The following is a 13,204-nucleotide window of genomic DNA, read 5'->3' on the forward strand; positions in this document are numbered from 1 at the left end:
ATAGAGAATGACTGGACCTATACTGTAAATAAACTACACACATTACATTTTTCTACATTTCGAGATAAAAAATAAAATGTTTATGCAAAAAAAAACCATTTTTTTTCTCTCAAACAATCAGCTTTTCAAGAAATTACATGAGAATAAAAGTTACCAGGAATGTTATTATGTATTCGTATAAAAAAATCAGCTTCGTATTCCTAAAATTGTTCCCATGATTAAATAATAATTTAGCTTAAAATTGATACTTTTTATTTCCGGCATTTTTTAATCAGCTTTTAGGAAAACAGAGCTGATATTTTTCATTTCATTGCCCTATTGTATTCTTATGAATCAAGAATACAATTGGCGCAATTAGTAATCATTAGAACGATCGATAAAATTGTCGACAACAACTACACGACTACTTAAAATTTTACGTAAACTGACAACCATGCACATTGACTTGACCATGCAAGTCATTTTACTCCATCTTCCAAAAAAACAGACTATACATATTTGTTGCTCAATTAAATAGAAACTAATACTGACAAACCAGAAACAACTTAAAACTAATAAGTGGGCAAAGGCAGCATCATCGTTAAGAGCGATCTCTTCCAGACAACCTTGGAGGTAGCGGCAGGGCTCCGTCACTCGCTCGAGGTTACGCGATAAGTGCCTACCGCTGAGTGCATCGCCGTACAAAGTGCCTACCGCTGAGTGTATCGCCGACAGTGTATAAGGGCTGTGACAAATCTTTCATTTACATTACAATCCATGTACCACCCCAGCATTCGGTTCCGCACGATTGCACACAGCGGGCAACGTGATTTTCACCTCTCTGATGGCGTCCTTAGGTTCCCTTTTCCTCGTAGTGAACACCTGGTGTCATTAGTCAGATTTTGTAGGCTATTATAGCCTAGGTAGTTTCGATTTTGTATGAGTGATGTATCTGTTACGTATTAACTATTAAGTTCTAGTTCTATGGAGACGTAGTGTACCAATGTATAAATTAAAAGAAACTGTAAATAAAAATTTACAATATATTTTATCAGATAATAAATAACGATATAGTACACGTAAATGAACTTATACTTACTAATAGATAATAATTATACACGTTGCAGACTAGTTCATTGTGCTATGTTTACAAAAATTAGTTTCCATTCTACGGCCTTGTAAATCGAGCCTTAATATCTGGTACCTTAATGTCTTGTACGTGGAAAGTAAACAACTGAATCATTTATCTATATTTTTATTTCAATAAATTAAGCAGGTCTTTTTTAACACAGTAGTTACGCACAGCTGTAAATGAATAATGCATTCAACAATCCAATACATAAGGTTGTGATTTGCTTGGACATTTTTTTCGGTCCGTCGTTCATACAAACAAATCTTGAGCATGACCGGGCAGCGCCAAGTTTACGTAACGACCATAATTTTCTTGAAATCCAAATTTCACATTTTAGTACTACCTTTGTTATGTAGAAGCAAATTTGTTTTTATTAATTTCTTATATTTCTAGAAAAATATGGGCAGGAAACTAAGTCATTGATGTGAAGATAATTTTATATCCTTCTTAATTTCATGTTTAAAGTTAATATAAATTATAAACACGTTAAAAAGAGCTTGTATAGGCTAATGAGATGTACGTGCATGAAAATACCACACGACTATTAGAAACCTCAGGAATGTAATATTAACCTAAAATGATAATCTTTTCATGATAATGGTGGAGTTTGTGAATGTAATAGTTTTTTTTAAATTTAGCACCCGTACTACAGCCATTGAGAATTTTTCCAAAAAGGCTACGACTTCGAAATCGAAGTTTCGATTTATCTTTTATTTTCGCTAACGTAAGTGAGAATTGCTTTAGGAAATATTCGTCCAGAGTGGAGGTTGTTGTATAACAAAATAATGAAAGCAATTGCTATTCCTAGCCACGTAACAGCGTTTATTTGAAATAACATTAAAAAAAGCTAAATATAAAAAATGAGTCAAGTTTGGTTACGAATGAGCGGAGAATTCTAGAGATATACGAATAATATTTTTAAAATGGTTTTTGTTTCTATTTAACTATAGTTTGTGGTAGAGTACTTTGGATAGTCTACTGTACTACTTACTTGACAAATGATCGCGTTTCCATACAAACTTTTATCCCCTTTAACATTTATTTTAGTGACAAAAAAATAGCCTATGTCCATCTAATTTGGTTCAGGTGTGAAAACGTAACAGAGTTGCTTCCGTATTTAATATATTAGTAAGGATAGTATGGATTATTAATTGACTTTTCATCCCAGGGGGTCTACTCCAACAATGTTGTAGGGTCAACCCAATGTGTTTTGTACTCCAACAGTGTTGTAGGGTCAACCCAATGTGTTTTGATTTGGCCGAGTATTACTTACTTGACATTAATTGTTTCTGACGGAAAACGGGAGCAAACCCCCAGAATATGTTTATGTTTACTATCACATATCGGACCTAGACAACGGATGGAAAATGATAATTATATACTACTAGCAAATTTCTTATTCGTTTTCATTTTGTTACACATTACGTTACTTAAGCCTTTCATTATTGTAATAATTAATTATGACTTTTTTGTTTTTGTTGTATAAAGTTCTAAAAAAAAAACGCCAAGTTGAACAATGCCTAGTTTAATGACACATAATAATGCTATTTTAATTTTTTTTGATATCTATTAAAATAAAAATAAAAAGCAGAGGCATCGATTTTACAAACGTTAGGAAAACATTTATTGACGGGGCTCATTTAGTTTTAATATTGCACATCACTTAGCCAAACTCAAATATTATAATACTTGTAAGATATTCAGTTTTAGAAAACAAAAAAATTCTAGAAAAAACTAATATATTTATATTTTACACAAGCCCAAGCTTGAATACGGCTATAGAAAAAAATTAACGCTGATTTTTAATTTTTATTTTTATGTTAACGGACAATGTTAAATCGCATTCAAACTGAACTTGTGTCACATAAAAAACCTGTGCATCGACAGCTATACGATTCAAATGATGACCATGCCTCGCAAACTGCCGTGCCTACAACTATGCAATTACGTAGTATCCTGCGCTTCAATAAATAAAATTACAATTGATAAAAAATAAACATTATATACAATTAAATAAAGGGATATGACTGACAATTTTATAATAAGCGGTACATATTGATTTCATAACCTATTACTCTACTTACAATATTTATAATTTAGCACTGACGATAACCAGCTCGACATTAGAAGATAGTCAAGTCAGTGTGACTGTGTTTACAGGGAAAATCGTACAGAGATGATGTAAATAGGCTACCACGTACTCACCAGAATGCAAGAAACGCTATTAGAACATTGAAAGTAAGAGGTGGTGGAAAGATATCATTATTTAGTTGTTGGTTTGCCTTCTGGTAACTATTGTAATTGTAGCCTCGCGTCGTACGCTATATTATTGTTTCATTTATTCTAACAAGTGAAAAATATATCAACAATCTTAGACGTCAACAGCATACTTTTGGAAAGGTGCTGTAGTCTTAAAAATAATTTGATAATACTAAATTCAAGTCGAATGTGAAATAGTTTTTTTTTTTTGCAAATTTATCCAACGCAAATACCAATGACAATTACACTAAGTATTATTTGGAATGTTTTTTGTTTTCAACACCAAGATAAAAAACACTTAAAGGAACACGTGTATCTATCACATCGCGTAAGGCTGGAATTTCATTGGCTTGACCACTCTGCTACCGTCTCTTTCTCATAATGTTTTTACGTAATCTGAGAGAAAGTGACAGAAATAGCAACCGCGACACTGAGCCGATTATGATTCTAAAAAGCCGCAGATAAAAAAGGCATTATTTGAACACATGCCAACTTAGTGTTAAGTTTAATTCTCCAAACAATAGTTATAATTTTATTAGCCACACTACAAACGAAATTTTGAAATATGCTATTTATTACCATTTATTTTAGGCAGTGAGACAATTAAAGCCGTTCCAGTCGGTACAGCAACAGAGAATTAATAATATTCCAGTCACCGTTATCTGTTGGCTCATAATTTTGGACTTTAATAAGCAAAACATGTTTGAATAGGGTTAAGGGTCTTGATGGTATCCCCATTACTCCTTTCCTTATACGTTTTGCTTATGACATTGGCATATAACGATTTTCCTTGCCACAGCCACTGCTGTCAATTTAGCGCATTGTCACTCGCGGCCCGCACTCGTCACTGCTGCACTGCACTCACACTGCACTATGCGCGCACGTACACTGCACTGTCATTTCGTGTAATTGTAATCACGTTTGAGATTTAACGTCCATCGTCGAGGCGCCGCGGGGTAGTGTTACACGGAGTCATCTGAAACAAAAGATATTACAATTCGTATTTTTATTCCGTTGGGTTTTGCAATTGTACAACGAATTCAGATATGAATCATGAAATTGAGATTTCTTAACTGCCTCTGTGGCTGAACGGTTACCATGCCAGACTAACATGCAGAGACCCCGGACTCGATTCCTGGGCCGGGGGAAATATTTGTATTTATTTATCTCTTGAGTTTCGGTGTTATTTGTTGGGTTGTCTATATGTAGTCCACGGCACTCGCGGTTTCCCAAGGGCGCGGCTATGAATGTGTACGTGTGTGTTGTTTAGAAGTTATGAAACGTTTTTTTTTCCGATCCCAATCGAGTATATTTGTTTTTTTCAAATAAAGCAACGTTTCGGCCTATTTGCAATAATGTGTAACAATCGCTAAAACCGAAAAATGAAGAACAAAAAGTTAATTACCAATTTATTTTAAATGGATAATAACAAACAAAGACAGAGAGATTGGTGTCATTTGGAATGTGGTGCTGGTGGCGAATGGAAAAAATAAAATGGATTGAAAACCAATAAAATGAGGAAGTTTTGGAAAGGCTTGGGGAGGAGAGCAGTCTTTTGAATGCAATAAAGAGAAGGGGGTAAATGTTTGGACATCTGTTACGTAATGACAAATTTGTGAGAATGATAATTGAGGAGAGGATAAAAGGGAAAAGAAAGAGAGGAAGACCAAGAATGGCGTATAGTGAACAAATATAAAAAAACATCAAAGTGAACAGCTATAGAGAGGAGGATGAGGAGTGGAGAAAGCTACACCGACAAGAGTCTGGCCCAAATAGGATGATCATGATGACCTTGTACGTACGTGAACCACACTGTTGTTTTCCTCAGAAAGTCTTTAAAGTACTGGTTGTGCTGTTTAATGCAGAGTGCTGCGTACCCAGCCTCAATAGTATTTTGAAAGTATGGAAGTGTGACAGTAATTGAAACACTGGATGGCAACGCTAGTGTAATAAAAATAAACAGTGTTAATAACTAATTAAAATGTATTTTAATTTTATCCTCAAATTACAGTCAGATTTTTAATCAGAGATAGCAAACTGACGTTGAGACTTGCTAAATTTTAATGAATTCAAAATAGTGTAGTGTAGGGTGTCGCAGGTTTCACAGGAGTGTATAGGACTGCGCGCGGGAAAGCCTGCACACGCAATGTTCGTTTTTATTACAACGGAAGAGCCTCCGTGTAAAAGGCAATTTTGGAACACACCGTTGCGCACACGACTGATGAGTGCAATCGCGCAGTCTTTCCCTTTTCCTACCAACATCTTTACACGCGCACGATTACTGTATGACGCGGGAAAGAGTGTCTGTGTAAAGCCTTCTAATGGGTCATCAAAGTAAATTATATATTTTTAGTAATTTATATGTTTTAGTGCCAAACACATCACTATGTAATAAACATGGTAATTAAAAAACCAGGGCCCCATGTCTGTTAATTCTCTGGAAACACCACTGAGATTATATTGCAATTATGATAGTATCGATAGCAGAAGTATCAATTAACGTAAGGGACATTTTGTCGAAAATGAGTTACATGTATCATTGGATTCGGAAGTTCCCGCTCTATCGATTGGTATATTAAAATTTAGGGATGCCAAGTGGTTTAAAATGTAGCATGTCCCCTACATTAAAAAACATTAAAAAAAGATATTTAGTTGTGTCTTACGTTGCTAATATTTATGTGTAAGCCGTCGAGCATAACGTAAGCATGAAGAGAGAAAATTACACGTAATTCTATTATAAAAGAATCCTTTACAATAGAATTGCGTATAATTTTCTATTTCTCATCCTGCTTACGATGCTATATTTTAAACCACTGGGCATTTCTAAATATTTCGTTTATAGCATGAAAGAAGAAATTCGAAGAAACTTTGCTCTTGACACAATCAAAATTGGTGCAGACAGTAAAAAGTTATAGACAGATTTAAAAAAACTAAATCGTTTTTTGGCTCTCCAGAAAAACCGTGGTTTGTCCCTTACATTAATTGATATTTCTGGTGTCGATATTTGTTATTCTGATAAAATCTTGTTCTGATGTATATATATAGAATAGTGTCAGTGGGATGGCTGTGATGGTATTAATTCAATTGATGATGATTATTTTTTATAATACCAAGCGACGGGACAAACAAGTCGTGCGCCTGGTGGTAAGCGACACGCTTATCCATAACAGTTGCTGTGTCGCTCAAGAGCTTTTAATCGCAAAGATCTTAGGGGCACTGCCACTGTGCCCGTCACCCTGAGATATTGACTAGTCCCATGTGCCAGTAATTTCACCACTTCCCTTACCCTTCCAAACCGGAACGCAGTAATGCTCACATTACTGCTTGGCGGCTGAAATAGGTAAGGTGACAGTACTTCCCTGGACGAACTCTTTCACAAGGAGCTCTACTGCTACCAAAATATGAATATCTTAATTTTTATATCGTTTAATCAGCAATTTAATCTTCAAATTAAATATGTATACTATTAGTGCTCTACGACGTGCCATCGAATCCCCTTTGAAGAACAGAAAATAAAAAAATTGCTATGGCAGTTGAGTAGTAGATCAATGCCTAGCCACTGAAAAGCATCTACTAAAGCAAAATACAGACACTCTATCGACACACAACTGAAATTATTTAAAATTAGCAGACTTGATAATCATAGGCAAATCATTCGATTTTGAGATCAAGATGTGTACGTACCATGATACCACCATTTAGTTTTCTTAGGATTTTTGTTGCAGGTCTTAACGTAAAACGAGTTATCCGGTGGTCGTTTCTGTAACGAAAAACAAAACGTGATAATAATAGTGCAAATTATAGACAAAGAAATAAATTTATAGAGTTAGGTTACCTTCTCCTTACAGCTACTAAGCATGGACACAATGGACAGACAGACAGACTGCACGGAGAGTGCCGGGGACCAGTCGTCCGTCAAGATCGACAGGCAAATGTGTCCGTTGGAATACACGTGCGGGTGGACAGGAATGTTGTTGCCTACAAATGTCACCTGGAATGAGGAAATTTTTGATTAGACATTTGCTAAACTATATATATATAACTATATAGCAAGTTATTTGCTAGTGTACAGTTTGCTATTTCATATTTAAAAATAATATTTTTCGTGGGCTGAATTCGCAAACCTAGTAACCTCAATTAATAGGCATATAAAACAAAATTATTACAAATAATTATATGACAATTTATGAATATACCTTTATTTTGTAACCAAAAATGGGTCTATAAATTATATCTTAAGCTTAAGTGTCCGATCTTGCGCTTGAAGAGTAAAAAACAGATTTCGTACAAAGACTGATTATTAAGATTAAAGATTACGAGATTTTCAAATTTAGCCGACGTTATTTGACTTGGCGGTGGCACTACCGTGACCCCAAAATTGACGCAAATTGCGATATATATGTTTTGTTTATATTGTGTGCTGGTGGTGTCCGTTTCGTACATTATTATTAATTTGAATTTGAAATACAATAACAAATTATCTTTCATTAAAAGTAATCTTGGTAGAATTGCGATTTCAAGAAATGTACACTCTCACACTTCTCTCACAATCACAGTACGGAGTACTAAAAAAACCGACCTCAAAAGTACGTAGAATTACGTCTATTTGCTAAGTTTTATTGAAATATCCCCTAGTTCGCCACTATACAGGACTTGACACTGGAGATGATAAAAATCCGTTCTCACTACTCAAAGTATATCGAGAGAAAAACGCCTTGAATTGGAGAAATAGCAAAATCAACCATTAAAATAATTGCTCCTAAATTAAAGTTAGGCGCTATTTATAAAAATGAATCTTCATGCGTGAACAGCCACCCTTAGAGGTGGATGATTTTCTTCAAAATGAAATGGGACCACTATGAAAGTACCCCCTTTCCAACAAAAAAAAGTATAATGAAAATCGGTTCACAAATACCGGAGTTATCGCGTAACATACACACAAAAAAAAGAACATATAGCCGAATTGACAACCTCCTCTTTGAAGTCGGTTAAAAAATACGACAACAACTCAGTACTGTAATGTGAGCATAACAGAATAAGCCAATTAACAACAAGCGGCCTTATCCTTAACCAATCTCTTACAAGCAAACTTAGGAGAGAAAATTAGAAGATGTCAAGGGGAGGTGGCAATCACAGAATATTTTTTAATAGTAGTATTTAAAAATAAATAGGTCATTTTCACATTACTTTTGTCTTCCTAATTTCGGTGGAAATTTTTATTTAATATTCGAGTGTAGTATCTTGAAATGATATTTAATATTTCACGAGAATGTACTCGAATACTTAAATAATAAAAATTGACACCAAAATTAGGTAGAGAAAAGCAAACTGAAAATTACCCACATGCACTACGCATTGATTATGTCACATATAAATAATTATTTAATTTACCAATGTACTTTTGTAGGAAAAAATACAATAAACACTGTAATAAGGATACCGCGTGGGAGTACGGTTGCTTCTCAACTGAGAGATCAACTGTTCGAATCATTGTAGCGGCATGTATCACAAAATAATCCTCTGTACAGGATGTGTGCGTACTACAACAAAATATGTACTAATTGTGATATGGGCAATATCAGGTTACTTTTCTCTATACAATATCGGTGGCAATTTTTATTATTTAAATATTCTAGAACATTATCATGAATTGTTATTTAATATTCGAATGTTGGAACCTAAAATATTATTTTAATACTCTAATACGTAAATAATAAAAATTGCCACCGAAATTAGATAGCGAAAGTAACCTGCAAATTACTCATATATTTAACAGGTCACTTCTTGCATTGTTGTAAGGTGAATAACGTATTCTTTTTGTTTCTTTTTTCTATTCTGATAAAACTTAGCGTCCGTTTAAAAAATCACATTGATTGAATTGGGCACAAATAGGCCTACAGTATTACTTTTTAAGTGTTTTTCTTCATATTATTTGTGTCCGATGTCGGTTCATCTGCATCATCATAATCCTCATCATGATCTGATACCGTTATGTTCTCGTATTTCTTCCAGAGAAAAGTTTAAGTAGACTGGTGTCATGACTGTGGCATCACATTTATTTAAATATTTTGTATGCCCGTAAAAATGTACATAATTTCATTACGAAAGAAGACGTCTGACGTAATAAGGAAACAAGTGAAGGGATAGAGGATAGAGAAAAGACGAAGCTTGGACTATGTGAAGTAAGTGTTGTGGGTAAAAAAGCCATGTGTCGTTTGAAACAACGAATACAAGGAGATAGTCGTATAGGCGCAGTGAGGGAATACTATAGGCGGATGTAATTACGCTATTATCATATCATTACAAGGTGATGGTCCCAATGATCGATATTTTATAAGTGTGTCTTTAAATTTGAAATAACTTTTTGTTTTTAACATATCTTTCTAACTATCAGTAGTGATTAGTTTACTTGACATAACTAGATATAATTATTAAGAAAGATTATGCTGTAGTATGTTTCATAAACAAGCTATTATAATTATTTCTAAAAAAAACCTATACATCAAAAATCCAATAATTAACTAACCAGCAAACGACACTCAACCAATAAGAAATGTGTTACTACGGATAGAGAATTTTGTCCTAAATTTTATTAGAAATGAATTTAATAATTGTAACTTTCTTATATAAAAAAACCGACCCCAAAAGTTTGTGGAATTAAAACTTTTATTGAAATCAGTTACCGGAAAGTGCGCGAAACCGAAATTCCTTTTTTTGTGAAGTCGGTAAAAAGAAGTCGCACATTGGCGTCACTACCTTACCACTTACATTTTTATCTCATATCCATAATTTATAACTGACGCCGCCGTCATTGTGATAGATATATCACAGATAAAACAACTGCATTTAATGATAAAATCATACCGATTGTAAATTTTCATTCTTTTCTTAAAAGTAAATGGAGTTGCTCTTAATCTTAGCCACTACCTAGCTTTATAGCAGGGTTGTTGCTGATCCAGGTTTTTTACACATCAGTGGATGCTGATGCGAATTAAAAAAAAAAGTAAGAAATGTACACCCTTACTGTTTCTATCTATATGAAAAAGCTTTCTATTTTCGTTAGTATTGTTATAGAATATTATTTCAATGATTTTGTGACATTTATAAGAAAATAATCAATGTTCACGAAAACAATTTTTTTACAGAAATTTGAATAACTATAATTAAACGTATAGATAAAATGGGCCCTGTTCTGCATAAATGAGTTAACCCACAAACTGTCAGTTTCGAGATATTGAGCATTAAAGATTTTTGGCAACTATTTGTCATTACTCATTTAATTAATGAAGTTTACAGGACAATTATATATCAAAATATTTGTAATGAAGTAAGCATTACGATCAGTTTATTATTTTTTTAATTAACTAATTTATGATTAGTAATTAAATGAAAATGGTTTATGCAAAATTCGATATATAAACAAAATTATTACTTTATGTGTCAAGTGTGTTGATGTTACATTATATGTGTTAACATATTTTTGCTAAATACGGAAAAGTACGTAAAAAGTGTCACTTAATCCTTGCAAACACTGAGAAATCACATTTTCATAGTGATCGTGTATTAAACCAAGTAACAGTAGTTTTACTTTTGTCAGTAGACGTGTTTTGTTTTCAATTATCAATAGCCTTGTTCTTCTTCTTTGACCTGTAACAATCGGGGGTGCACACAAGGAGCCTCCCCGCACGACGTAACATTCCTTACTTTTACGAGATTTGATCGAGTCATGTGCGTCGAGGGTCTATCTTTTCCCACGTTTAAATCTACTAACATGCAACCTTTCTACTTGCCCACATAATCTTTTACTACACGACGCTCTCTTATTACTTTTTCGTAGTGGCGCGGTTGTAGCGCCACAGTGGTGCACTGTAGCGGTTCTATAAACGCCTAATTTGAAGACGCACTAACAGAGCACATACTACTCAAAGCTCTTATACTAATAACATTCACCCTAAGTTCATGCTTCTTCTGTCACACCCAATACTTGCTACCGTACATCAAGGTTGGAACCCGCACTTTCTTGACACGTTTTGGCTACCCATAAAGGCACACAGAGCTCCATTTATCTGATTTCGACTATTACTTTCCGTTGAATATCATCCCACTAACCAACTCTTATTAATATAGCCGCGGTCGTAGTGCTGGTGATCTTCTTGTGTATCTATCTACCTATTTGCATATATACATAGACGCACCAATGAGCAGCTGTCATCGAGAGCAAGGGGGAAGCAATTGCCATGAGCTTAGACATCGCTAAGGCTTTTAATCGGGTCTGGCACAAGGCACTTCTATCGAAGCTACCATCTTACGGGCTTCCAAAAGGGCTGTGCACTTGGATCAGTAGCTTCCCGACTGAGCGGGCTTAAAAGTAGCGGTGGACAGATTGTGCTCGGAAACCATGTTCATTAACGCCGACGTCCCGCAAGGATCTGTGCTATCGCCAACCTTGTTCATCCTGCATATCAATGATATGTTATTAACTAGTAACATTCATTGCTATACGGATGACAGTACCAGTGAATGCCTATTATACAGGTCGCACAAATATATAAATATAAGTGGAACAAAATATATTGTAACTTGTGTCCAAAATCTAGCCTTCTTTGGAGCAGGTCTTAGAATGAGGACGACAGAATCTTGTCAAATTGAACCCCGCAAAGACACGCGTTCACCGCTAAAAAATACCCCTTTGTAAAAGCGCTAAGTTCCAGCACACCATTACCCTTTTCTCCTTACCATCTCCAAGAGTCGTATTCCAGAATTCTACTCGACGCTCAAGTCAGGATTTGAGCAGATTTGAGTATGATTTGAAGCACTGGAAATACGACCCTAATGGCAGGGACTTGAGTATGATATCAAGTGCTTTAAACCATACTCAAATCCTGACTTGAGCATTGAGTAGAGTTCTAGAATACGACCCTTAGAGTATTGGGATACTTGGACTCGGCATCACGAACGAAGTCCAGTTCCGGGGTCATTTGATATTTATTTCAATTGTGTAACGCACAAACTAGATACGATATGGTAGCTCGGGTACACCGGAGATTGCGCAAGAATTTTCCAGAAGCACGTGACCCGTTTTTTGGTTCGTATCTAGTTTGTTCGTTCACAATTTACGCAGAAGTTGTATAATAACCTTTAGTATAAAGTTTTTGTTTCACTATAATTTTAAACCTCGTGAAAGGAAAACTTTGTATATCACCCGGAATCTTATTGTAGAAGCGTATACATTTCCCCTTGAATGATTTTTTGACTTTGTGAAGACGACTATGAAGAACGTTATTATGTTTGTCACTATTTTTCATAAAGAAATTACTATTCCTCTTAACAAAAATTATATTTTCATAAATGTACTAAGAGGCTAGTGTAAGAATGTTAATTTCCTTAAACTTATCTCTCAAAAATACTCTGGGGCCCAGATTGTAAATTGCCCTAACCGCACGTTTCTGCAGGACAAAGATTCTATTGATGTCGGCGGCATTACCCCAAAGCAAAATGCCATATGTCATTAGACTGTGAAAGTAGCTGAAGTAAACCAATCCAGCGGTTTCGACGTCTGAAAGTTTCCGTATTTTTTTAATCGCGTACACTGCAGAGCCGAGCCGCTTTGATAACTTACTTATATGGGGACCCCATTGCAATTTAGCATCTAACGTTATACCTAGAAATACAACTGTATCCACAAGATTCAATTTTTCGTTTCTAACTACAATGTTTGTAACCTGTGTCTCTCTAACATTGGGTAATGTAAATTTCATACAATTTATCGAGTTCTTAGGTTTTCGCGAATGTTACACATAGGAAATGAAACTATTTTTCCGGATTTAAATCGCG

General features: G+C 34.8%; 1 protein-coding gene across 1 annotated transcript in view; it reads right to left on the bottom strand.

The window, feature by feature from the left end:
* Positions 1-1,724: 1,724 nt before the first annotated feature.
* Positions 1,725-13,204, bottom strand: part of LOC113236099 (ubiquitin-conjugating enzyme E2 W) — a 26,869-nt gene continuing 15,389 nt past the window's right edge. Inside the window, exons 4-6 of the mRNA XM_026472087.1 lie at positions 7,206-7,361; positions 7,055-7,130; positions 1,725-4,346 (exon numbers count right to left, since the gene is read on the bottom strand). Coding sequence (XP_026327872.1) covers positions 4,333-4,346; positions 7,055-7,130; positions 7,206-7,361 — 246 coding nt within the window. The 3' untranslated portion in view covers positions 1,725-4,332. The remainder of the gene's footprint in view (positions 4,347-7,054; positions 7,131-7,205; positions 7,362-13,204) is intronic.

Source organism: Hyposmocoma kahamanoa, unplaced genomic scaffold (genome assembly GCF_003589595.1).
Source record: "Hyposmocoma kahamanoa isolate Upper Pololo Valley unplaced genomic scaffold, ASM358959v1 89, whole genome shotgun sequence".
Taxonomy (NCBI): domain Eukaryota; kingdom Metazoa; phylum Arthropoda; class Insecta; order Lepidoptera; family Cosmopterigidae; genus Hyposmocoma; species Hyposmocoma kahamanoa.